A 27,951-nucleotide genomic window follows, 5' to 3' on the forward strand; every position below is an offset into this window, starting at 1 on the left:
GGTTCTGCTGCCTCACAGGAGTGGACTGCATGAATATATTCATAAATGCACAGAGAGATATCTATCTAGATAGGCGGATATCAAAAACACAGAAAGAACCCCTGAGAAACTCTGCAGTGTGGATAGAGGGTCATCCATACGCAGAGTGTTACCAAGTGAGGGGATAAAGCCTCCAAAAGTTCCCGCTCAGCCCCAGCACACGACCTATTCAATCACCAAGTGTTTTGGAAGCAGTGATGCCATAACTTGTAAAAAATTAATTTTCAGTGAAATGCAATGTACATCTCTAAAGAGACAACTGCACACCAAATGTCCACTTCACTCTGTGTTGACAGTGGTTTGCTCAGTATATGCGGTATTAAAATCCCAGCGATTAAAAACTCAGATATTAAAAATTTTGTAGCAACAGCATTTCCTTACTTGACTACAATGAATAACTGTCACCTGAGCAGAATTTCTCTTTTTCAGATGCACTTTTTACTTTCCTTTCTTACTCGGAAATACCTTCATTTGCTATCTATAAAAGCCCAATCAGAATGCCAAAACAATTCCATGCTCCTTTGCTGGAAACAGTCTCTCCCTCAGCCCTGCTTTTAACCCACTCATTGCATCAGTGGCATTGACAAGACTTATTTGTTCCTCTTACAATGTCTTAACCAACCTGAAAGCATCAAAAATATTTAATGAAGTTATTGATCTGGACTGACGGCTTCCTTGGCTATCAATTTCCTCCTTACCTGAACCAGCTGTGGGAGGTATTCTAACAATTCATCATTTGACACATTTTCTATTTGTTGGACTGCTGCCCTGCGAATATCTTGATCTGGAAAACTAGAGAAAAAACAAATAGGCATCATTAAGAGCTACCAGACCACTGCAACTCTCCTGAGCTCTCACTGATATAAAATGTTAGAAAAACTGATTTTCTCTCAAAATGGAACAGGAAAAGAAAATCATTAAATTTGGTTTATTGTAACAAGAAACACACCACAGATGACTTAATTGGATTGACTGTTACAGTGTCACACAGGGGAAAAAAACCCCAAAAAACTGAACTTCAAATAACTTTTTGAATTTGAAATAGCACGTATTGTAATTTCCCAAAATATAAAGCAAATTACAGATCTCTTGCTGCTCTTTCTTACCTGAAATAGGAAATTTCTGAGCCGTGTGAACTTTCAACAGTCACTTGAAGACTTCATTTGTTCTGAGCAACAATACAAAAGCTTTACATTTCCTATACAAAAAGGATTCATTTCAGATAATTTATTCCCAAATCAGCTCTTCTGTTTTCTGTCATAACACAATCAAAAATACTTTTTAAACAAAAGCAATTTTGAAGTTGAAAACACAGGCTGGGTATTTGTAGGATTTTATTATGTGAAATTTGGTAAAAAATTAACACCTTCCTGAGACAGGCTCCAAGTCAGTGAGACAGACATTTCTGATGAGAAAATGTTTGAGAGCTCAGCACAAGTCACATTCTCAACTAATTCTGGTTGAAACCAGGGTGGCTGTAGCCTGGTATAGATTTTGTGATGGAGCTCTCATCATAAAATTGATAAAAAAGGAAAACACAGTGTGGCAGCAGTGATAATGCAGAAAAAGAAGGCTGGATAATATAGATGGTAAAAACATTTTCCTTTGGAACCGAATGAAATTTTGATGTAACCCGATTGATTGAAACTGACTCTTAACAGAACATTTTCTCTCTTCTAAGAGAAAGGGATAGAAAGTATACAGTGTCTCTTTTAATATTTGAAAGCCAAAAGATAATCTTTTAAGGACTTATTTTGAACATATAAAAGTAATTTCTACCTTTTCACGTTTTCCAATTGACATTAATCGTTAAAGTTTGGGCTCGGTGATCTCCGAGGTCTTCTCCAACCTCAGTGATTCTAGGATTTTGTACACAGGGAATTTCACATCCACAGCATTTGCCTAGATTGGCTCAAATTTGCCTGATTTGCTGTGGTTCTACTTTAACACGGAAAGGAACAGATGTGCTCTTCTATGCGTGTCTGCTACATGGTGTCACCCTTTTTTGTGTACCAGTGCCTGCCCGATGGCCATTGCCACCCAAAGAATATTTTCTGTCTTCTCCTGCAGCAAACTGGAAATGTTCCTGAAGACCTTTCAGTTACCAGGGGTGCAAGAAGGGTCAACTCTGCCTAAGGGACAGAAATGTCTTCAAACAGCACCACAGTGAACTGGACATTGCTCAGAAGAGCTGGTGGGCTTTGATCCAGTTCCCCGAGGGTGAGCACCTGCCCCACAAAAAGCAGCAAATCCCCACCCTATGAACTGATATGGCCATTAGGCTCTTGGGAGAGATCTCTGATTTGGCAGTCTAGGCACACAAAAAAAGAAAAAATGATGACTAAAGGACAAGGGTTATCCTGTCAATTCACCCTGAGGAAAGTCCTTTGAAATCAGACCCTTCATGCACAGCAGGAGATGTCACAGGCCAACAGTGTCACTGCTTCAAGAGCTCAGCACAAAACCAGGCTGCTCTCTGCTCACCTTCCCACCCAGCACCTTTTGCCAATAATATAGAAATAAAACCTGAAGTAAAACAGAGGAGGCAGTACCATATTCGCAGCAATGACTGCTTGCTGCTATCAAGATAAAAAGAGAAGAAATTGTAAAGCTTGGTGCTCAGCAGTATAATGGCACCTGCTGCTTGAATCTTGAGCTTCTAAGTTCAATAAAATCAGCTGAAGCAGAACAGTATGTACACTCTGATCAGAGAATTAACTAGAGGCCATCTAATAAAAATGGGGATATTTTGATTAGGAAAAAAAAAACAACAGGTGGAAAGTTGGACTTGAAAAAAATGGTTTTCAACCACTTACACTTTTCAACCATTTACACAACCATTTCAGCCTGTAACACTTTCCAATACCCTTTAGCAATGTGATTCAGGTCTTTTTTTCCTAGGAGGATTTTTTCTGTGATGCAAAACTTCTTTCAACCATTTACACAACCATTTCAGCCTGTAACACTTTCCAATACCCTTTAGAAATGTGATTCAGGTCTCGTTTTACTATTTTGTTTGTCTGTTATGGCACATATTTAATGATGTTTCTAATATGGTTTATAATTCTTTGTATAATGCCAAGAGGGCCTTGATGGGGAGAGGAGGAATGCATCATAAATAAATTATCATCCTAAGCCCAAATTAGATCTTTGCAAGGCTTATTTTTATAACTTATTTATTCTAGACAACCTATTAGGAATGAGAAGTTGTTACTTTAATATTCACATAGCTATTTAGAACAAAACATATTTGAAGGAGGCCTATATATTAAACAAAATAATCCCTTCCATATCATCTTATTTTCTACTTATGCAATTGCTCCAAAGGCTTGTGTGCCAAGCATGTGCAGATAATATGGAAATGAGTCTTTCCCTTCCCCTTCTTGCCTAGTTCAACAGGCTACTGAACAGTGAAATACACTCTAAACAGGCACAAGGCCAGGCAGAAAAATGTTTTTTACTTAGTTACAGCTTGTCCTTACCAGCAGCCAAGATCTCAACTCATGCAATGCTATGAGGACAGAAATTCCTATTTTTTTCCAGCTAGACAAAAAACAAGAAAATTATTTAAATCCCAAACTTTCCAGAAAATTCAGCAGCTAACATTTCATTTACTTAGGATTGATTTGGTGTAAGTCAAAACCACGGCAGTCACCAGAAGCAGTGCCAGGAGATGTGATTAGGACATGACAGGCACTGTGGTGAAATACCTGCAGGGAGCTTTGCTTCAGGAAACATGGCTCTTGTCATTCTTCTTCAATGAGATTTTGGTAATTTGTTGGTTTTGGTGACTAAACTGTTTCCTTCAGCTTGTAAATCTTGAGGTCAGCCTGAGGCTCAGCTCAGTCTTTTGAACAGAACAGACAATTAGCCTATTTTTTAACTACCTGACAATTTGCTGATCCCTAGATGCAATACCCATTGCTTTTTTGGAATTTCAGTGTTGTTCAGGGCTACAGGTACAAGTGCAATATTGAATTTGTATTTAAATATTGTACAGAGGCACAATATTTTATTCTATTTGTTTTCCCCTTACATTTGTATTTGAGCAAACATTTAACAGCCTCAGAAACACTGGAGTTAAAGGAAACTGTAATGAACTCCACTAGTATTACATGGTGCTATGCTATGCACGCTTGCATACACCAGTTTATTTGCTAGAAGCCAATAAAAGGGGATGGTTTAGAAGCAAATCTGAGTAAAAAAATCCTTTCACATGCCTGGAAACTGTGCCATCTTGTAGTCTGGTACTTCATTAGGGCTGGAAGGGTTTTTTTCCAGTGAATAATCTTGCAAATGTTTGAGTTGCATCAAATCTGATTTTAGTAATCCATAAATTAGTCTTGATTAGAGGACAAAATTAATTGGTTTTTTGACTCTAAGTCAATGCAAGAGAAATCACGTCAGGGCTAAGAAAAAGAGCTTTATATTTTGGATATTAGAGGAGAGCTGATTTCCAGGGCTTGCTGCAATGAACATGTAATTATTTATTTACACATGCTGAAAATTTTGAAAGCAGACAAGTGAGACAACTCTATCACAACAAATTCAATATTCCAGTCTTTAAGGGGACATTCCTCAGAAATAGGAGCTCATCTGTAGCACAGTCTGTCTACATTAGATCAATTTTTGGAAGGATTTGAAGTGACAGAATTCCTCACATGTGGCCTCCGCCTGTGGTTTCAGAGAGGCAGGACCTTCAAGGACTCCTCTTCCTAAGTGCTTTATGGTTGTCACCAAAGTATCTGGGAATTTAGCTAAAAAACCCAGATTAAAATGAAATTTTTAACAGTGCTTGTAAGATTATTTTATTGTATAGTTTCAAAATGGTAACTGCCATCCAGGTTTAGGTTTCCACTCACTTATAGTTGATTGTTTTGGTTTTTTTCCATCAACAAGCAACTTACTGGTCAATAAATACTTCACGGAACAGAACCACAGTGTTTTGGTTCTGCTCTCTGTGACTAGAACCCAAGTGTTCCCCATTTGGCTGCATTGTAGTATCTTGCAGTTTTCTTCTTTTGGCCAATTTAATTGCTCTCTCTTAAAGCAATGATTACTCCGCAACAGAGATCATGGCTTCTTACATATTTGTTTCAGGTTTACACACATCAGAAACGTCACAGGCTCTACCAAAAAAATAAACAATATGTAAACTACAGATGTTGAGTTTAGTCCTCAGCTGCAGGTCACACTGTGCAGGACTTCAAATGTCCTCTTCACAGCCTGTCTCACAATTTGGATTCTTCAGAAATTATCAAACTGTTTTCCTCTCATTAAGCACTCATCTGCTTAAACTCAACACCCTTTTTGCAGTTTTGTTCTCTGCATGATGCCAGTGATTGACAGCCACTTGTTTTTTAACTTCTTAGTAGATTATTAGATCTCCCTTGAGACTTTAAGATGTTTTTGTGACAGTTGAATTTTGAGCTGGGTGAACATAGATTACAATTTGCTTTAGAAGTAAGGAAAACTTCCAGTCTTTGATTCTTTTCATACAGATAGCCAGTCAGGGGCTATTTGTCTAGCTGTACCTTTCAGCTAAATCAGATTCAAACAGAAAACTAAGTACTGCTGAGCTGTCCTGTGGATCTGTGAAATTCTCTTGAGATTTTAGCATCTGCCAGTGGTGAGCAGACTGTAAATGAGAAATAGATGTGCATTTCATTTTTAACAGTTTTACTAATCTAATTTTATTGTGCTGCCTCACATAGCCCTGTGCTGGAATACATTTGTCAGGTAAGTGAAACTGCTCAGTTCTCTACATTTTCTGGCACATGATGATCTCTGAAGAGAACAATGTAGCCTTTCAGAGGCCTTTTCTAAGGTAGAAGCTTGTATCATGCCACTTATCTGTGCATTTCCCTTCACATTTTAAGTTCTGTTGCATTTTCAAAAAAGAAAAACTTCAGTCCATGAAACAAGGGCAGAAACAAGGGAAGCTGAACTAGCAAACCTGTTGGAATGAGGATAACAACAGAAAAACAAAAAACCTTGGAGCAGTAAAGGCTATCATGCCAATAATAGACAGGGAAGTTTTGTGAGGCAGTTTAAGAATTTTAAAAACAATTAGACAGGAAGAGAGAAGAAATTACTAGAATAATGATTAAGATGTGTAGTTTTAGCTTAGAGATGAGGTAAGCAGGATTTTCTGTTTGTGGTATTTTCATTCTTTTGAGGACTTCTAAAGAAAACACCATGTGAGTGCATGAAGGTTAGAAAAAGTAAGGACTAAAGGAAAGTACAGAAGGATAACAAATAACATCAATAAAAAGGACACTGCATTTTATTTTCTTTTTCTTAAAAAAAAAAGAGGAAATTCACTCTTCATTGTGAGAGGTCACATGAACTATTACCCAACCCCACTCATTGCAAAGGTCATGGTCATATTCACTCATTTTTCTTTGGCTGATTGATTGGCAGATAGATCTGTGAATTTACTCACAAAAAATATACTTTCAGTGATGCTCACAGAGATTTTCTACAAGAAATTCTGAGTGAAACAACTAAGAATAAGTTTAAGATGTCATGGCGACCATATGGTGAACCATATCCTAGGACAAGAGTAGGAAGAAATCAAGAAAAAAAGTTTCCATTTGAAACCTGTATGATCTAGAAGCCTCTTCCCACCCTAGAGACAGACTTCTCTGTTACATTAAAACTGAAGATTAAACCATGGAAAACACGATTATTTATATTAAGCTTCCTGACTAGAGTGCACATTTATGCACAGAAAACATGCAATATTCTACATAGTTGTATATTTGTCCTACTACAGAACCTTCATTTATTGCCAAGAAAGCTAAAAACGTTTAAAAGCAGTTAAAAAAAAATAAAGAATTCATCACGTGCCACTGCTTAAAAAGAAGCTTGCATCACCATCTAAGTTATCACTAAATTTCATGTATATTAAGAATAAGCAGTTTTAAAGCTTGATCAGTAACATGTTCTGTACATCAAAGTATCAAACTAATTGTGGAGTGTTGCTTTGTTCTTATCTTATTTCTTTGCCTAAGCCTGTGTTTGCTCTCCATGTTGATGCATAACTACAGCCAAAGAACAAGATGCAAACAGGCAAGGTATGCTTTACTGCTATCTGGTTTATAAACACTCTGCTGTATTTATAAATACTCCATTGTGAGCTCCAAGGGAACATTTTAAATTCTCCTTTTATTGAAACAATGACAATCTGATTCAAAAATTCTAAATCTGTTTGGCTTTCAAAGCTATAAGAACAAAATTTGTTCTTCAAGGTATCACATTTTATTTTAATTATTGGTTAGACATCTGAACCTCTGAAATGCCACAGCATTCTGCTACATAAATCAAGAATAATACTGTGACAGTCACAGGCTGAGGGATACTAAAACCAAAACTGTGTCTGGCACTGATTTGCCACGTGGTTTTAAAGGAATGTCCTTTCCTGTGCAGTTGCCCTGACAGAATTAGAATTCAACAAGAAGTTTCCAGGAAAATTTTTAAGCCTAACAGGGAGGTTGCATCTTCACATCCACATGCTACTTCAAAAAGTTCTCTCTGCAAAATGGTTGCAGCCATGCACTATACTGGAAAAAAACCTTACATTCCATAGCTGTTTCCAGATTCTAGCTCAATTTCCTCATTCCCAGCCATGACACCTCACAGGGCTGCAAATGTATTCCAAATGGGCCAGGAAAAAAAAAAAAAAAAGCTGAAATAGACATTTGCTGGTTTGATCAATGAATGTACTTGGACTTTCCAGTAATTTGAATAGCAAGATAATGTGAATAAAAATCCCCAACTATGGTTGTTCTAAACACACACAAAACATTGGCCTGCTAACAGCACATCATAAATGACGGCATTGCTAACCCTGCCCTTGGCTTCTTTCTGTCATCAAGGAAGTTCTCTGAGTAAAGGAGTGCACTGGTCTTATTTCCCTGGACACAGCTGTAGAAAGCTCTAACTCACTAAAGCTTGGCTTTTTACCCAACTCAATAAATGAAATCAACAGCAAAATGCACAGGGCACCAAGAAGCTGCTCTGAGTAGGAGGGACCCTCTCTGTAACTTCAGCCTCAGGGTTAATTTTATATTTCAGGCAGCAGCTTATAACCATCCTTCCCTGAAATTAGAGGTAAGAGTGTAAAATCTTTTTTCTCCACTTCCCCCTCCCATCCTCTCCATTGCGTCTTTATTGATTAAAGAAGCATTAATGGTTTTTTTAATTCCTTTTTCTAAGCATTGGCTTCTAGGGCTGTAAGAAACAATGCACTTGCTCCGAGTACTGGATTCAAGGTTGCAGCTGAATTTATCTGTGAAATGTACCATGATTGTGTTTTCCATTTATGAAAGTTCTTCCTTTCCACTGCATAAATGAGCATGTTATCATTTGCCTGCCTTGAGGGTTGCCTGCAAAGGGGAAGAGCACGAGCAAGAGAGACACACTCAAAGAACAAGAAACAAGAACAAGAAAATTAAAGGGTATGTTTAACTGTGAGGTGAATAAAACAACTTCGAAATTTCAGAAAGTTGCAAAGAGCTTTCCAGTTCAGATTCCTGATAAGGGGGCTTGATCTGATGGACTCTGATACCTCTCCCTAAGCTCTGTGATGCTGCCTTCTAAGCCAGGCTGTGAGGAAGCATCTCCAATGGTTTTCATTTCTCTGTCCTCACCAACAGGTTTAATCAGCAGGACAGATGCTGCTTTTTTTGCTCTAAGAAGGATAATTTAGAGTTCCCAAGCCAAGGCTTACAGAAGTACAGTGATTTTGAGAACCCTTTCTAAAGAGTGAGCACATGCCTGCAGCACAGATTCAGGTTCTCCTAAAGACACTGCAAACTGAAGTTCCACCAAAGAAAGCATCCAGCATCTGGAGTGACTGGAAACTCTTGTTCTCTTTTATGGTATTGATAAATCATGGTGCACAGAAATAATACAGCACAGAGCTGAGCTGCAGATCTTGCTTTAGGATTGTAAGCCGAATATTTATTCAGAATCAATCTTACTTTGGAAAAAATCATCAAAGAAAAATGCGAGAGGGCACTTGCAACAACAACAACAACAACAAAATCTGTCTGAGGAAGTCTCTGAGCTGCAGAACACTGAAAGCTGGGAGGGTAGCAGTGGCACTATATTTGGCCCATTTTCACTGTATTCCCTAGGTAGCTGTTGTCCACTGCAGAGAAGATACATTACACTGACTTTTGGGCTGATTTAGTGCAGTTGCTCCTGCCAGAAACACTTGTAGACAAAGATCAGCTCTAATTCACTTTCCTTACCCATGGTTTGATAGTGATGGTAACACAAGTCCTTAAAATAGACAAGAATATATGGAGAGAATTTATTTTATATTCTGCTCATGTTTTATATGAACTTGGATCTTTCAGCCGTGTCTTAGCAATCACAAGAAATCAGAGAGCTGTTTCCTGGATGATAGAAGTGAGGAACTGAGTTGATGAGTTGTCAATGCCAAACATAAAATGGGATGGAGTTGAATGAATGTTCAAAACCAGCTCAGTTAGAGAGCCTGTGATCCAAAGTCAGTGAGGGTAAGGGGGAAGGAAGGTTGGACCCTAGCCAGTGTTACTGTACTTTTCTCAAAATGATAGAAAACTGAGAAATAGAGAACTAAGAGAAGAAACCTCAGAAATGCATTTATATGGAAAGTACTCCTCTCCTTCAACCCACTCTCTCAATTTGCATGTATCCAAGTGTCTCAGCAGTTCAATCAGTGACCCAGACAGGTTTGAAACGAGGCATCTTTAAGGAAATGTAATCTCTGTGTTTCTGAAGGTTAGCTTCCCAGCTGCTCATGCACCAACAAGATATTGTGGATATAAGGAGGACAGATTTTTTTTCCTAAGAGGATTTGTTCTGTGATGCAAAACTTTCTGCAGTAATACCATGAAGCAAAAAGACTGTATTGATATTATCTTCTGTGAGAAACTAAAGGGACAAGGCATCTCAGATCCTGATCAGGAGAGAAGTGCTTGTTCTTTGGCACAGCTGCAGGTGCCAGCCACTCCCCATGGTGGCACAAGAGGGACAAAGTGGTGACATTTTCCCCTCCTTTCCATGCCAGCAATCTTTGTGTAGCCAGAGTGAGTAATGTGTGCAGCTGATGCACACTGAGAAGTTGAGGGACAGACTAATATTAAATACTCTCTGAAGCACCTGAAAGGGCTGATATTCTGCACCACACCCTCGTGCAGAGCTGTATCTTCAAAGAACAATCAAGATCTTCATTTGCAGAAATGCCACCCAGACACAGAAACAAAATGGGGCAAAAGGTCTGATCTAAAAGCCTGGCACGCTCTGACAAACCCTGTCAAATATCTTTCTACTCTGAAGTCTGGAAGACAACACACTGCCCATATACTCCTTTCTACATGGATCTTTTATAAATTAGAATTGGATCCAAATAATTTAATAATGATATATAACAATATTATGCTCCAGAATCTGATCTGTCAGGAGCTTTGCTTCCACCATTCCCGCTACACATAAAAAAGACATGCATGCAAACATGTGAATCTGCTAATAGTTCAGAGAGAAACCTGGGATACAAGTATTAGCAAATTGCATCCAGAGAAAATAATCAGTTTTTGATTATTAAAGGTCTATTTTTAATATTCTGGCAGTAAGTGTTTCAAGTCACAGTATATTTCCCAAGTAAAGCTTTAGAGGAGGTTTATTTTTTTTTCCCAAAGGTAGAGCATGAAACTGAGATTGCAAAACTGATGCAGCTTGTGCTTACCCTAGACAAGCAATGGCTTGATAAAACAAATTTGCTCAAGCATTTCATCTGCATGTGTAATGCTTTTACAGGTCACTTAATGCAGAATACCTCCCAAGTTTTTGGAGGGAATGTAGCTGCTGACACAGATTCTGTCCCCTGACATCTCTGTTCCATCATGGAAGGGCTATCTCCAGCATCAGGCAAGTGTCCTGACAAACAATCAGCCCCCAGTGGGGGTGGAACACAAGGCACCACAACAGAAATTATTCGACTGACTTCAAAGTTCCATCCAATCTGCTTCAGAAAGATAGGTTACACTTGGGACTGTATGTATTTACATAGATTACTGTATAATCCAGAGATATATTTCAGTCCTCCTTATCTCCCATTATTCACCTCCTGCCTGTTGAGTAGTTTGAAGTTATTGAGTGCTGTGTAAGTGCTAAGTGTTTGACTGATCACCTGTTACCAGAAACTGCTTGAATCTGTTCTAGAGAATGAAATACTCTTTTCATAGAAAATACATAGAGAGAAATAAGGAAATAGAAAAATAGAGAAATAGAAAACCTTCTCAGCCAAGCAGACATGGCTGGCACACTCAAGGTCAGGGCAAGAGCTGCAACTCCATTTTCACTTTGGCCCAGGGAGAAAGAAAAGCACAGCCAGTGCACCAAACCTGGACAGGCACTGAGCAAACAGCAGCACTGAATGAACCAGCACATGATCCTCCCGTTTATCATTACTTTCCTGTGGGAATTGGAAAAACAGAAACTTCCATAGACACTGAAGAATTTGATCTGCAGCTTTGGAAGAAGCATGGATTGATGTAAAAGTACAACACACAGACATTAAGCAGAAAAATCAAGAACTTACGTTTCTATAGTTGTAAGAAAGAATATACCTTAAGAAAGTTAGAAAATGTATTGATAAGATGCTTAAGGGTTTATAATGTAGGGGTGTAACTGTACAGAGTAAGTTAAGAGTTTAGAAGTTATAATAGAAGCATCTGTGTGCATGTGAGACGGAAGCCTGTTGGACAAAAGTATCCACAGTGCAGCAAAATTAAGTAAAGCTGATAGGTTAGAAAAGCAAAATAAATTCTGTGACAATTGTCTATTAGATTAGAAGGTTCTATATTACCTTGTAACAAAGAACTTGTGACTATTTTGAGCTATAACCAACTGCCTGCTCCTCTAAAATCTCACAGCCTCTAAGAGTGATGTTTATCTGAGCATAAATCGTTCTTAGCCCAAAGATGGTCCTATCCCTTCATTAAAAGAGGTGACAATAACCTTCTCAGCTAAAATGACATGGTTGGCACACTCAAGGTCATGGCAAGAGCTGCAACTCCATTTTCACTTTGGCCCAAAGAGAAAGGAAAGCACAGCCAGTGCACCAAACTGGACAGGGTGCTGAGCAAACAGCAGCACTGAATGAACCAGCACACGATCCTCCCGTTCATCCTAAATTTCCTACCTGGTGATTCTCCCTTACCTGAAAGTCAGCAGCCCAAGTGCCTGCAGAGGGTGAGAAAACCTCCAAGCCCTCAGCAGGGCATACATTTCTGACACAGTGGTTCTGTCCCAGCTGGGTGCACTGCCCAGCACCAGAGGAAGGGAGCAGTTCTGGTTATTGCAGGAGTAGCGATAAAACCACAAGATTCTTCTCTGTTGCTCTGAGAGTCTGGAAAAGAAGATTAAAATTTCAGTTTGAAATTAAAACCACCTGAAGCTTTGTGTAGCAACAAACTTTATTGTGCAGAGGGGCCAAGTCACACAGTACACTGCTTTTCAGCTAAGTACATGTTTTCCTTTGGGTAGGATATAATTTTCTGCAGACCAGCTTTTATAAGAAAAGTGATACTTATATTCTGGATCTGTCAGCCTTAGGTCATATAAAAATGAAGTGTCAAAAGACACACACAGATATATATATATATATATATATATATGATATGATTATTTCACATTCCAAGCCCTTTCAATTTTCTTCTCTGCTGTCTCTATTGTTGGTGTTATTTGTTTGTTTTTACTGGTTGGGGTTTGGAGTTTTTTTGACAAAGAAGGTACAGTTGTCACTGAGTAAGTTATTGTTACACCTATCTGCTACAAATCATCTCTAACTTTCAGAACCAGACACACAACACTGCAAGTCATAGCTTTCATTCCTACCCTTGCTTTGCCTCTTTAATGCAGGCGTATCTATTTTTAACATATTTGCTTTTAAAATAACGTTTAGGCACATCTATGAACATATACAAAACATGAGCACAGGTACACACATGCAGAGTGTGATTATCCCTAGTGCTGATATGAGTTCAGAAAAGGAAAGAAAAGCTCCCAACAACTTCTATATTTGTTTGAAAATTCTAGCTTCCCATGTTTCACAAAAAAAAAAAAAAGATGCAATAAGATGCAATATACCAAACTCCTCACAGAGATATTACATATCTAAATGTCATATTGATAAAATGGTCAGTCATCACACCATATTTCACCACAGCACAATAATTTCTCCCTTATATCATCTGATTTGTCAACAATTCAGATGTCTTTGCCTCATGTATATTAAATCTCAGGTTCTGACACATCAGAAAACAGGAAAATAAATTTCCCTGGAGAGACAAGCTCAGACAACAGCCTTAATTTGATATCAGAGCCTTCAAAAGCAAACTCTTTTTGAGAGTTTGAGAGAAAGAGCAAACTGATCTCCAGTTCATACAAATAATTACTCAAATCAAGAAGAACATTGGTTTTCTTGGTCATATTTGACCAGGCTGGTGATGCAGCTAGTTAATAGCATAAAACAATTGTGACTTTAAAAAAATCTAAACATTTCAGAATGAGGTGTGAGCGATCTAGGAGAAGGCAGTAAGTAAATAGTTTGCTTCCAGACAAGCATTTAATTATCCAGATGTGTAAACAGGGCTCAAAATCCAAGTGTTTACATTTTTTCCAAGGTTGTCTTCCTTCTATTTGCAATGTTTTGGGACATTCTTAGCCAAAAAAAATTCTAGCCCCACTCTAACTGTCAAGATTGTGTCATTCACAGCTCATAGAAATGAGTTCCTTTGGCTCTGTAGGCACTTGAGAACTTTTTTTTCCTTTGCAATTTTGAATTGCCAAGTGTTTAGGAACAGAGAGCAGCAGCACAAATATGGGCATGTTTTTTCCTTACTGAATGCTAATTTCTTCCCTTTAGGAGAAGAAGATCATAAATGTATGCAGAAGATGAACTTAACTGTGATACCAATCCTGACTTTCAGTAAGCAGCTCAGGAGAAGTGTCATTTTGGTAATGACTTCAAGAAACAACTCCAGAATTCATAGCATGTCTTCTGTGACAATGGATAGATGCCTTTGTGATCATGTGAAAAGTCACACAGAGAAAAAGAGATAAAAGCAGGCCTAAAACTTCATTGCCTGTCTGGTTATCTTTTGCATTTGGATGACATTCTGCAGGACAGCTCAGCTAAAGGACCTCTTTCAAATGCTAACTTTAAGCAGAGATTTCAGCTTTCAAACAGCATCCTCCAAACTAGACAGTCTGTTGTTCAGGTTGAAGGAGCTAAAGCTTCTACTGAGCTTGCAAAGGGTGATAAGAAATCAATCCTTGTATCATGTTTTCTAAATAACAGATTTCTCCCTCTGACCTTACTCAGAGGCAATGCCATTTTCTCTTTGCATGCTTTAAAGATCAGAGATGAAATGAAGGGTGGGTGGGGCAGGAGTGTCTTAAGTTTTAAGTTTCTTAGTTGAAACAAAGTTTATATAAACATTTAATAAGACATTTAAGATGGTAACAATATTTTGCATACATATAGGATCTGTAGATTGTTAAGCAAATAAGGGCATTTCTTTGTCTCAGTAGGGTTAAGATGCTATTTAAACCTCTTTTTTGATAAAAGTTAAGTTTATGGTTTTTTAGGTGGTGTATCTATTTAGGTGTCTCTAAATAGGTACACCTATCTATTTAGGTGTATCTAAATTTCCCTCCATGTGAGGTATATATTAAAATATATAGCCTTCTGCTTAACATGAATAAGACCAAAATACCTTAGAACCTAAATAATTCAGTAGTTTTCTGTTTAGGATTTGATTAATCCCTTTAACTAAATGAAGAAAACAGCTTCTCTGAAGGCTTTGTTAGCTGGTGTTTTTACTTTTTTGTTGGGAGGAAGAAAGAGCCAAAAATGGGTTTAAATGCTTCTGATCTGCTTTTTTTGTTCACTTTCAGTACTAAAGGAGAACAAGACAAAAGGCAAAAAGAGGAGAGAGCAGCAAAAATAGCAAATGAGAATTTCTGTCCCCCAGCACTGATTTTCACTTTACAGTTTCTCTTCCATGGACAGACTAGGAAAAAACCTCTTCCACTATTCAGCCAGCTGGAAGTAGATCTAATCCCACCTCATTACAGGATTTTTGTGACCACTGATAAGCAAACTAGATCCTTTCCAGGCAAGTGGCCAAAAAGAAAAGGGAAGCTGGAAGAGAGAGAAGGAAAGGTAGAAGGAAAATAATGAATGAAGAAAATGAAGATGTAAGACACCAGACTGGCATGATCCTGGCTTCAAACCAGTCTGCCATCCCTTCACTGGGACACACTGTGCAAGCAGGCTGCATCAGGCTCAAAGAGCAGCCTTAATCTCAGATGCAGAGTTTTCTGGGGCTCGTATTTCAAACACAGTAATCCTAAAAGGAATCAGAAGCTCACATCTGAAATGTTCGCAGGTCAGCCAAAGCAGCTGGCAGAAACTCACGATCTCTCCTCTTGGCTCTCTCTGGTCTGGCTTGGTGATGCCAAAGATCAGAGTCAGGGGCTGTGAGGAGTACAAGAGCCACGTGGGTACATTCATTTCCTTCATTCCCACTCAAAAACACCTTCATTAATCAACATCTGGGAGACTGGATGAGATTGGAAGAGCTGGCCACAGGGACCAGTGGTCTGAGCCACCTACCAGAAAGTCAAGGGCCTGAGCTGCTGGGAGGAGCACATATCTGGGACAGACACACATCCATGTACCAGGAAGAGGCCAAAGCACCAGCAACCAGCTTGGTGTAGCTGTGGACCTTGAGGGTTTTTATGTGTTTTGTGTGTTTATTTTATGCTGAGGGTGTCAGCAGCTGGAGAGAGCAGGGAGAGCTGGGTCCAGCTACTGGATAGACTAAGCACAGCTACAGGGACAATCAATTTTTAGAGACTATATATAAAAATACATATTGTATTTGCATCTATTCCAGCAGCAGACTTAGATCGTGACCCTGCAGAGAGGAGGAACAGAATCCGGCTGTCTGTGCTGTCAGTTTTGTGGCAGTGTTGGAATTATAACACTGTTGGATTCAACAAGCATGCAGCTGTCTGGTTTTAACCACTGTTTCTTCCTTTTCTACCACTGGTTTAAGAGTTCTCTGTCCATTCAGCTATTCCCTCTGCTTGCAGTAGAATGAACAGAAGGATCCTGACAGACTGAGAAAGGTTTCTTGTATGCTCTGACACAGACACCTACTCATTTCAAAGTCATATTTGAGGCTTGTAAGCCTGAAGCATCATCACAGAGTGATACTGCCACTAAAAAAGCTGCCTAGACTCCTCTCTTTTTCTTGACATATGGTAAAAAAGAAAAGAAGAAATCTTCAGATATCATGGCAATTATGTGTTGGGATACAAACATGCTACAATTTTTTTAAGAGAAAGTATTTCGTGAATGAGAAAGGTTAAAAGAATTCCTCTGATACAGATACAACAAAATTTACAGGCTGACAGATCCTCTGGAATAACAAAGTACCAAAAAATGGAATTGCTTCATTCAAACCCCAGATATGTTACCCTTCCCCTGATGATTCATTTACTAGACCAGCTTTGCCTGTAAAACAGGAGAACAGAAAACAACAAACTATGGAAACTATGGGAAAACACAGGATTACCACTGCCTTTCCTCCAAGGATCTGAATTTAGCACAGCCTAAACTCCAAACTGGTGCCTTTCAGTGGTTTCTTCCCTTCATATTCCCACAGAACCCAAAATTGCTGTATTAGGGATGTTACAGGATGGACCCTTTGCTGGTCCTTTGTGAAACCTATCCATGAACCTCTTATCCATGAATTTGTGTTTAGCCTTCACAAATGTGGTGATGTTGTCATCTGCCTTCACAGCTTTGTGACAGACTTTAAAAGCTCACCACTGACCGTCTAAAGAAGCACTTAATTCCATTTGTTGGGAATTGATTTCCCATTCATTTCATTGAATGTCCCTAAGTTCAAATACTGTAGGATTTGATGAGGCATTTACCTTTTCTATCACCATCATGATTTTACAAAATTTAATTGTACATACACAGACATTCTCTAGTCTTCTCTCCAAGCGATAGTCTCAGCCTTTTTAGCTTCTCTTGGTCAAAGAGAAGCTTAAGTCCTTTCATAATATTTGCTGCCCCTCTCTGCACACCTTCCACATCTACTGTGTCCTTCCTGAAGACAAGAACCATGCAGCATTCTCAACAAAATGGACATCAAGGTTTTAAGCAGCAGAGAAAGTGCATGAGCTGTCCCCTTTGACAAATTACTTTGTACTTTGCTAATTCCTTAATGATCTTATTCCTTCTTACCAAACTATATTTTTGCCATGGTAACAGAGGTCACAGGCAGTGGGTTTGAAGTTCCCTAAATCATTCTAAAGCATATTTTGCAGGTGGAAATTTCACTGCCACTGTGGCTCTTCATAATAAAATACTGACATCCCATTCACATTTTAAAACAGAATAACGAAACTTCAAATCACAGATCCCCTGGTTAATAAAAATAATTTTACATTTTGTCTGTCTTTGTAAAAGTTGAGTTAAACATAAAACACAACACTTTTTAAAAATAAATTAATTTTAAAAACCCCCAAACCACCAACATAGAAATCAGCACAGAAAAATCTTCTTAACAGATAGATCATATCCCACTGAGAGTGCTGAATTAAGTTGTTTAGCTATTGCAGAACTAATGCACCTTTTGACCTTTGATGGAGGATTAATTCACACAATTAACTGCCATTAGTATAATGGCTCTCTGTGAGCACCTGTGTTCCAAATTCCACTCTGATTACACCCAAAATTACTTTATGCAGTACATAATCCTAATTGGTAGTACAACACTCATGTAGCAGAGCATACTAATCTACCTCAGTTTGGAGTGTGTTTTGTACCACTGTGTCTTTATCCACCTTCTGTGGAAGCTGAACTTTCCATACTTCTTTCCTTGCTTATAACCTGAAAGAGGTTTTTTCAAAGGCCATTTCACAGCTCCATCTGAAGTTGGAGTGTTTAATAAAGGAGGCTGATTTCCATAGGACCTAAAGGTGTTCTTGCTGGTACTGATACAGATGCACTGCATTACCTGAAAATCTTATGTTTTGAATGAAAAATTAGTTTCTTGCCTTAAAGACATGAAAAGATATAGTAATAGAAAGGGAAAAACAATCCTTTTCTAAACTGATAAAATACACTGCCACCTCCAGGGCCTTATTAGGCCTTGCTGTGATCTATTCTTTCATTTAGAGGTGTTACTTCTCAAATCAGCCACGCTAGGCTCCTTCAGATGAAAATTTTGTTTTTAACAAATTGGATACATTTAATTGTGATTGATAGAGTAGGTACAGCTCAGCAAGAACCAGCAGGGTGAGGTGGGAACAACTTACAGCAAGAGAGAGTGCCTCTGTGAAAGTCTTGCAATGTGCTTCAGGCACTCTTGGGTTGGCTCTACAAGATCACCTCTTCTTTCTTCAGGTTCAGGTTTAATGAACTCCAAATCAGCTTCTGGGAAGTCAATCTTTATTTAAAAAAACACAAAGAGAAAAAAGAAAGAGAAGGCTTTTAGCAATGTGTAATCTCCAAATACATGTGTCAATAAATGATATCTTGGATTTATACAGGGAGTATACAAAGTATGACAAAAAGAGGGGAGGGTAATTATTTGAGGATGCTCACTGTATCTAATATGTTATTTGAAAGTTTTGGTGATAAATTCCATCCACAGAAATCAGTGGAACCTAACTTTCCTGGGAAAATTTCAGCCACCATATTACAATCTTACTAGAACTGCATAAGGTCAAAACTGAAGCAAGTTCTTACTTTTTGCCTTCTTTCTTTTTTTTTTAATAAGATGATTCTCAAATGGAAACCTTTCATTAATGTAGGTTTATTTTGTTTATTGAAAAGTAAGGCCATTTCTGATGTGCAGCTTGTCACTGCAAGAGATGGAAATCAGATTCCTGATTTCTCTTCTGGATGTTCGATTTATAAATATATTGTACAGCATCTAGCAATTTTCCATTCTTACGTATGCCTGTCAGAAATTAAGGATAATATTTTTAAGGTACGGAGAAAGCAAACGTTCAACCAAAACTACAAAGCTTGAGGTACATAATAATCTGAGTAGACTTATCTGAAAATTCAGATTATTCTTCAAAATTCAACTCAATTTGCATCCAACTTTGGTCTATTAATGCACACCGAAACATCTTATCTCTATCTAATTTTTAATGTAAATATTCACTCAGAAAACTGGATGATCTTTAAGGTCTCTTCCAACCCAAGCCTAGATTTTCTATAAAATATATATTTACAACATTTCCAGCATGCTCACAAATTGTGATACTACTATATGGCTGGGAATAACTGAAAATGAGGGGGGGCAGAATGAGAAATCCTATTTCATGTCTTTCAGTAGATATAAATTAATATAAAAATTAATAGCCATTTACTGTCTTGACTTCCCTGAATTATTAATAGGGGGAACTATTTTAAGGCATGGTCTTTTGACTGAACTCCTCAGCCTGGAAAATCTCCATTTACTTGTCTGTTAAAACAAGGTTATTTTTAGGCCAGGCTCATTTATCTGTATTATCTGCTTTTACATTTCATTTGCTAACAGACATTAGCATTTTTAAATACAGAAAACAATTGGTTTTGTCCTTGAAATACCCAGTTGCTAACTCAGCCTGGAAAGGTGACAAAACCACTGCGCAGACCTGATGTAATTCTTTGAGTGGCTGTAATGGAAATTGGATTTTGAGTTTGGGTGGTCTGGATGAGCTGTGGGAACACCCCTTTTCCTTGCACTTTGCTAGAAAACAAGCCTTTGCTTTCCTTTCTGGCTTCCTCACCTGCAGGGTGGCTGAGGTTGGTGTCCCAGTGCTGCAGATGCCCGGGGTGATCACTGCTGTGGGGAGTGTGCTGCACGGCGCCAGGCTGAGGAGCACCGTTCCATGGATCAGCCTCCTGCAGGAAACACAGGGAGAAACAGTGCACTGGTAATCACTGACATCCCACTGAAGACATGGAATTGTAGAGCTCAAAGGACAAGCAAAAGGAGAGCAAACCCTTTATCTTTATGTGAATAGTACAAATCTGGCCTCAGCCAGTATTGTATTTGCAGGAATGATGCATCTGACTCGATCTTAACAGAACGCTAATTTATTACTTTAGTATACTATATTATATTAAAGAATACTATACTATACTAAAGAATACAGAAAGAATACTTACAGAATGCTAAAAGATAATAATGAAAACTCTTGACTCTTTCCAGAGTCTGACACAGCTTGACCCTGATTGGCCAAAGAGTCAAAACAACTCACAGCAGAATCCAATGAAACAATCACCTGTGGGTAAACAATCTCCAAACACATTCCACATGTGAGTACAACACAGGAGAAGCAAATGAGATAAGAATTGTTTCCCTTTTCTCTGAGGCTTCTCATCTTCCCAGGAGCAAAATCCTGGGCAAAGGAATTTTTTCAGAGAATGTGAATGCCACAGCAGAGGTTGCATCCTAGTGGCAGCATCTCTGCACTTGCGGGGTTCATGAAAAAAATCCCTCTGCCAAGACATTCTGAGTCAGCTCTGCACTTTACCACTGGCTTCTTGTGTGGCCCTTTAAGCCAGGTGTAAAAATAAGGATAATACAATATTTCTGTCCCAAGATTTAATTTTGAGGGAAAATATGGTAAAAACTGTGAAGCATCGATACACTGTAAAAGGTGGAGGGCAGCATATTTATTCCACAAAAAGAAGAAACTCATGGCTATCCTACTGCATCCATAAGGGATCCTTGCTGATTTCACGTGTGGGTGGCAGGGAGGGGGAAGTATGATATGAGAGTCTATAAAGAGCTGAAAGGAGTTTGAGTGGGATAGTTTGTACCACATGTGCCACATGGAGTTTTTGGACAGATGAAAGGTTATGGTCTGAAGTACCAGTCTTAGCACTACACCCACAAGAAAGTCTTATCAGTAAAACAGGCATGCATGTGGCCAGCAGATAAGAAACCCAGCCTGATTTGGCAGCACAATCCACTCTAGAGAACTTGAATAAAATCAGAAAGTTTGGGTGTAAATCCTAAGCATAACAAACCAACTCAAATTTATATTGCAGTACCTGAATAAAGGAAGATATCACTCACTGGGCTTATCCCTTAATTTGTCTATATCTTAATGAGTAGTGCGGTTGGAAATTTGATTATGTTCAGCACCTCTTATTTTACTGACAAATAATTTTTATTAAGATCTTTTTAAACACTGCTCAGTCAAAACAACTGAGAGAATCACTAGATACTGCAGCAGAAAGAGCCAGCCAGGTAAATGAGGTCTGAACGCCCACCCTTCACCTGGGAGGAAGATGTTAGAGGTACAAGAGACACCAGATGGACTATTTGATCCCAGCATGAGTTTGCAACATTGCTGTAAAGAAAGTACCTTTTGAATTGCAAATTGAAATAAATTCCTTAAAGTCATCTGAAGAAGATTGAAGAAACTCCCACAAAGTGACTGTTACAGTCAACATAAATGAGTATAAACCTAATTCAGGACTAATTTTTCTTTTCCACTTCTTGAGCTGTTTCTGTAGTTAGCACAGACATTTTACTTTAATTTTTTTGAGAACAGAGCTCAGGAGGATTAAAGTTATTTTCTGAAGTTTTTTGCAGCTGTAGGTGGATTTGCAAGGGAATGGAGGCAGAAAAAGAGCTGTGATATGAACAAGATACTTGGAAGTAAGCAATTGTGTGATATGAAGTCTCTCTCATTTAGGTAATTGATGTGAATGAGGAAGTGATCAATGGTGATTCAAAGAGGTTTTCCTGTGATGTGTACTCAGATGACCTTTAATAAATGAGTTGCATCTCTTCAACTAATCCTTTGTTGACAAAGATTTACATCATAATTTGAACTAATTGGCACTTTTGTTAGAAGGGAGAGGAGTAGCTGAGAATAAATGAACATGAAGACTAAATTACCCTTTTGAGCTCTCATTACTGCTAATCACTTTCATATTGTGCTCTAAAACTATGGGGGCCTTTAAAAAAGAATACATTCAGTGGATTTTTTTCCTGGGAAACCTGTGTAGACAAATAGAAGAAGCAATATAGACCTCAGAGCTGCTGTAGATGTGTTTGAGACCTTTCTTAAGCTCATTATTTCAACTAATTTACACCTAAAATAGATGTGGCTAAAGACTGTCCAGGAAGACTAAGAATTGTTGAAAGCAGATGGGCTTCTCAGAGATAAAGAAAATTTAATAGGAAAGCAAAAGTCATGCAAAAAAAGCAAAGCAAAGCAAGGAATTCACTTCCTCCCAAGGGCAGGCAGGTGCTCAGCCACCTCCAGAAGAGCAGGGCCCCAGCCCAGGTAACAGTGACTTGGGAAAACAAAACCACCTCTCCAAATGTCTCTGCTCTTTCTCCTTTATCCCCCTCACTTTATACCCTGAGAATGATGTCCCATGGTCTGGAATGTCCCTCTGGTCAGTTGGGGTCACCTGTCCTGGCCATGTCCCCTCCCAGCCAGCCCCAACTTCCTTGCCAGTGGGGCAACGTGAAAAGCAGAAAAGGCCTTGGCTGTGTGCAAGCCCTGCTCAGTACCAAAACCATCCCTACATTATCAACCCTGTGCTCAGCATAAATCCAAAACACAGCTCCATACCAGCCACTGGGAAGAAAATTAATTCTACCCCAGCCCAAACCAGCACACCCAGCCAACTTTGGGGTGTTACCAGCACATTCAATGTTCCTCAGAAAAATCAGCTTTTGGACACAGAAATGGAACAAAAACGGGGGCCAAGTAGATGAATGAAACAGGGAAAAGATGCATCATTATTTTTAGAAAAAGAAGCAGGTGAGAGTGCAGGATCAATTCAGAAAATGAAAGAATTATCATCATAAGCATGATAACCATATCCTTTAGTGAACAGACAGATTCTTCCCTCTGCAACTTGGTTCTGCTGATGAGCTCAGGAAGGTCACTCCCTAATCCACCTACCATCCCAGTTTTTCCATCCCTGAGGTGAGGGCAATGACCTTTTAAAGACTCCTAGAATGATCACAGATGCAGAAAATGGCTTTCATGTAACAACTTCACTATCAAGCAGATCAGAAAGTGAACATCCTGCTCTGTGCCTACTGCCATTTATTCATTTTGGAATTACATAGATTCCCTTCTCTTGTTTATTATTGGAGCTAAAATAACCTTCCCATCTTGCTACAGAAAATGACACTGCTATTTAAAGGCAGCTCAAGTTATCCTAAGTTGATAAAGTCAACCTTATGCCCTGAAGTTGCATGGCAGACTTTCCCCACAAGAGGAAAGTTTTGCTGCTTGCTTTGTCCGATTCAGAAATACCAAAATAAATTGTGGTAGAGTCAGTGAAGCCAGAACAACGTGGGGGAACTGTGGGGGACATTGCAACTCCTCAACTGCCCCGAAATGATGGATTTCTGGTTTGTTCATCAGTTCTGAATCACTAAACTGTTCAGCCCAAGAGAGTAACAGTTTCTGATGTGAAGGAATGGAAGGCTGGCACACAAAAGGCTTCCAAACCCTTTTTGAACTGCCTCTAGCATCTACTGAGACTTCTTGATACAGATGCAACATCAAAGGCTCTACTGGCACTGATTTAGGGCTGCTGTCTGAAGTCAACTCTCTGACAAGGCTGAGAAAAGCAGATATGATGGCTCACCTACTGGGCAAGCAGGCAGCTACACTCATTATCCCTGTGTTCATTCAAAAGTGTACATAACATTAGAGGAGGGTTACTGCTTAGGCTGAATAAAATGGGAAAATAGGACAAAGTACTGTGTCAAAATAATGTAAGTGTTCCCAAACCTGACATTATAAGTCTCAGAAGTTGAGAGTTGAGGTTAAATTTAAAGGAAATGCAAAGCTGCGAAAATACACAAAACACGCTTTTCCATATCTTATGACTCAAGCAGTCTTAATTCTGCATTGGAATGATACTGTGAAATAACTCCATTATTAAAATTACAAATACTACAGAGTTATAGAAACTTCAAACTAGAGACAATTTCACATTAATGCTAAATGTACTGCAGACATTTATAGGGGCTACAACCTCCATCCCCACAGTTTCTAGTTTAAATAACTTCCCTAAATTTGTAGGATAAACTTGTAAGTTATAATTACATTGAGTACAAAATTATTCCAGACTTCAAAAAAATTTTTGCATTTATGTTCCTGATTGCTTCGTAATTTTTGTTCCAAAAATATAAAATCACAAAATTGCCTTACAGGCAATGATTTTAGAATAAACAACTCCATTTAGGCAATGCTTGGAGAATACTTCCAGGAAGTCAGTTTGATAAGCAGGAATCCCAACACATTTGGCTAAGACTACAGTGTGTATCCAGCAGCTAATCATGTTATAAATCTGCACACTGCAAGAAAACCGTGACAAGAGTGCAAGATAACACTAGAATTCAGGAAATAATGTATATTAAGCAAATTTGCTAAACATCTGTTCACTGACAAGTCTTTAGCTGCAACAAAAACCCTAAAGCTGGCCAAAATTCTTGAGGATGTTTTTAGGTATTGTGTGGCTTCAAAATGGACCAGGTAGAGATTGCAGCATAAAATATAAGTACTATGCTTTAAATAAAGAGCTGGATTTGTTTCTTTATAAATATATATATATATATATATATATATATATATATATATATATATTTCTCATCCAATCTGATTAGTATTTTTAGAGGAGAATGGGAGTGGTAAACTCTCAGCAAATAACTGCTTGGATCTGTCAAGAGACTTCAACATGGTCGTGTTCAAAGGCATGAGAAACTTCAAACCTCTTGAAACAAATTAAAAGAATTTGTATACATGTTAAGTTCATGTTTTTTAATCTTCAGTTCAAATTAAATATAAAGTATTAAGATACAAAGAAGGGACACCACCATAAAATGAAAATAATTATTTGGAAAGAGAAATTAGATATAAAATTTACAAAGAGGAGCAAATTCAGAGACTTTTAAATTACTGTTCTTTTACCCTAATAGATCCAGATTCTAAGTAATACAAAACTGAATTTTTGTCCTTCTCTCTTTAATATAAGCCAAATAACTTTGAATAGAATTTCTGTGGTTTTAATCAGACAATGATATAACAGGACAGAAATGAGGAACAGTATTTTAAAAAAACATATTTGACATTTATTTTGTTTTTCCAATGTTTAACAAAACAATCTTATTTTTTCTTTTTATTAAGCATCTGAATAGAAAAAGAAGAACCACACTGTCCTTATCTTCACTGACCCTGGGAAGAGACCAAGTGGGACAAGGATTAGAACCAGGATGTTTGATGACCCAGGCAAATACCTCAGGGCAGCTGGCTTCTTCAAAGAGCTTATTTCTGTCCTTTCCCCAATAAATTAAATTCTAGACATAAGAATGTTAAGACTTTTTTAGAACTCAAATTCACCTCCGAGGAAAGTTTTATTTTGAGAAAGTGTTATTTTCCAAGCTAGAAATGTTTTGTCAAAGATTTTCTGGTCAGATTTCTTTTAATCTCTTTACACATATTCACAGAGTTTGTTATTTAAAAACCCTAATACCATAATCTTTGCAGTAATGCAAGGTGCTCTTGACATATTAGCATGACACTGGAAGTACAAATCTTTTCTTGGTACATACTTACAAGTTCAGAAATACTCTACTGAAATAAGTCTGGAAAGTTTAGTTGCATTCCAGAAGCTAGGGGATTTTCAGGGCAATTCTCATTTTCAGACCAGTTTGTCAATTGAAATCACAGAGAATGAATAATCCTATGAAGCTGTGGTTGGCCAAAGGAGAAAAAGGCATTTAGGCTTCTTTGTGGTAGCAATTACTGTAATTGCAAATGACACAGCTATCAGATTAGGGGGTGTTGAACATGCTATTCCTAAATCATTCCTGCAACAACTCAACCTTGATTTCTGCTTTGAAGGGTCACTTCAGCAGTGATCTCTCCAATTACACAGCAAATGAAAGGAAAGTGGCCCTCTATCTCCTTCACTGTGCTGATTGTGTGTTCCAGGAAAGAACAGAGACATTTTGCAGTCAAAATTTTCAAACCATCAGGGTGGTGTGGGCATCTACCTAACAAAAACCAATGTGCTTCCTCTGATGGCATACATGAAAAAATATACCTCACAGGGAGCTGAGGACTTTCAGGCCTTCCAAAAGTCATTCCTTTTGGACTTGAATGCTGGAAAAGAAGAAAACCTCCAGAACAAAACCAGAACAAAACCTCCAGAATAAAACCACCAAGATATGCATTTTGTGATACAGACAATTGTTAATTGAGGTCCTCAAGAACAGAATTATTGTATAGGAACCTTTGGAGGTAAATGGGGTAAGTGTTCCCTCACTAAATTATCATGTCTTAAACACATTTCATGCTTTCTTTATAAATGCATACACTATGGAAGAGTGAAGTGCCCTTCTTAAGGCTAACTATGAAAGAAAAGTAATTTAATAAATTGCCCCAGCAATCCTTGCAGCAGAGATTTGATTCATGCTTCTTTCCTTCCTTCAAGCTAAGTGCTCTACACACTTAGGTCACAAAAGAGCAGAGTAACCTTGAATTTTCTCTGAAAAGATGGAAAAAGCATCTATCCCAGTCCAAATCATTTCCTACACCTCTCAGATTAAAAGCTCAAGGAAACACAAGGTCTATCAAATTTAGCAAATTAATGCATGCAGTCAGATTTTTTGTTTTATTTTGTTTTGAATGGTGATTGCCACCATGTAGAGAAGTAGATCAAGATGTCTCAAGATAAGGAAAGAGCTAGAGCTTAGAGGTTGATGCTAATGTAGAAATTTGGGGGGCTTGAACATATCCCTCTATTGCACTGAGGGTATTGCAGGGCTGTGGAGCCCAAATAAAAAATTCCTAACACTGCAAAGACTCAGTCTAAATTCAGGTGTCTCAGTGCTACTGAAACATATTTAGAGCACTGCAGAACATTTACCTTGGGTATTTGTACTTCACTGCAGAGGCATTCAAACTACAAGCACCTTTAAACCACTGTTACATTGTGTACTGTGCAGAAAGAAGTGGTTAGAAAAGAGAAGAAAGCTTCTAAAGTGGTGCGGAGAGTAAAAAGTGCTCATTGTGGTCAGCACTAACTGTCCCAATTTCAGCAGAATGAAAGTGTGTGAAAACAGAAAAAAAACCCCAAAAAACAACCATTGTGAAGAAGTAAGTGTTAAAGAGTCACCTAAAACTAGAAAAGGAGGGAGGGAAAGAGGGAAAGAATAGGGAAAGTGTGAAGGGAAGGAAAGGAGGGAAAAAGAGAGAGGGAGAGAAAAGGAAAGGAGGAAAGGAAGGGAGGAAAGACACGTGTGGATATGGCTCTTACTGGCACATCCAAAGCAGTTTGCTGTGAGTGACCCTCTCAGTCTTATTACAGGAGGTCCTGAAATGAGTAATTTTGTCTTTTTATATTTCTCCCAGGTTATATTCTCCAGCACTACTCAAGAATGGTCTTTTCTTAAGGTCATACAAACCCTAACTTACTCTTTTGCATACAATGGGCAGCATGTCCAAGCAAGCACTTCTGTATTTTTAGAGGCACTGTTTACTCCCAGCAGTTTTATTGTCAGCATAGTTTCCTTTGGAAGAGCCTTTATTCGTAGAGGGAAGTTGACCCTAAAAGAAAACCAGAAAAGAGAAAAAATAAAAAGTAAAATATTTGAGTATTGTTACAACAAGTGGGTTCTTTCTACATTTTTCTACACATTCTAACGCATCTACTGAGCTATAAATTACAGAAGTTGCACTCTGAAGGAAAATGCCACTGACAGATCCCTTCAATACATTGATGAGTATTGGCAACCATTATCCTGAGTCACAGCATTTGAGAAGAGGCAGATAAAAACT

General features: G+C 38.3%; 1 protein-coding gene across 1 annotated transcript in view; it reads right to left on the reverse strand.

The window, feature by feature from the left end:
- PIK3C2G (phosphatidylinositol-4-phosphate 3-kinase catalytic subunit type 2 gamma) overlaps window positions 1–27,951 on the reverse strand; it is a 189,696-nt gene that overhangs the window by 108,100 nt on the left and 53,645 nt on the right. The window contains exons 12-16 of the mRNA XM_030960249.1: window positions 27,589–27,720; window positions 19,906–20,020; window positions 18,439–18,569; window positions 12,254–12,442; window positions 738–831 (exon numbers count right to left, since the gene is read on the reverse strand). Of these exons, the coding sequence (XP_030816109.1) occupies window positions 738–831; window positions 12,254–12,442; window positions 18,439–18,569; window positions 19,906–20,020; window positions 27,589–27,720 (661 nt within the window). The remainder of the gene's footprint in view (window positions 1–737; window positions 832–12,253; window positions 12,443–18,438; window positions 18,570–19,905; window positions 20,021–27,588; window positions 27,721–27,951) is intronic.

The sequence above is a fragment of the Camarhynchus parvulus genome, chromosome 1A (assembly GCF_901933205.1).
Source record: "Camarhynchus parvulus chromosome 1A, STF_HiC, whole genome shotgun sequence".
Classification (NCBI taxonomy): domain Eukaryota; kingdom Metazoa; phylum Chordata; class Aves; order Passeriformes; family Thraupidae; genus Camarhynchus; species Camarhynchus parvulus.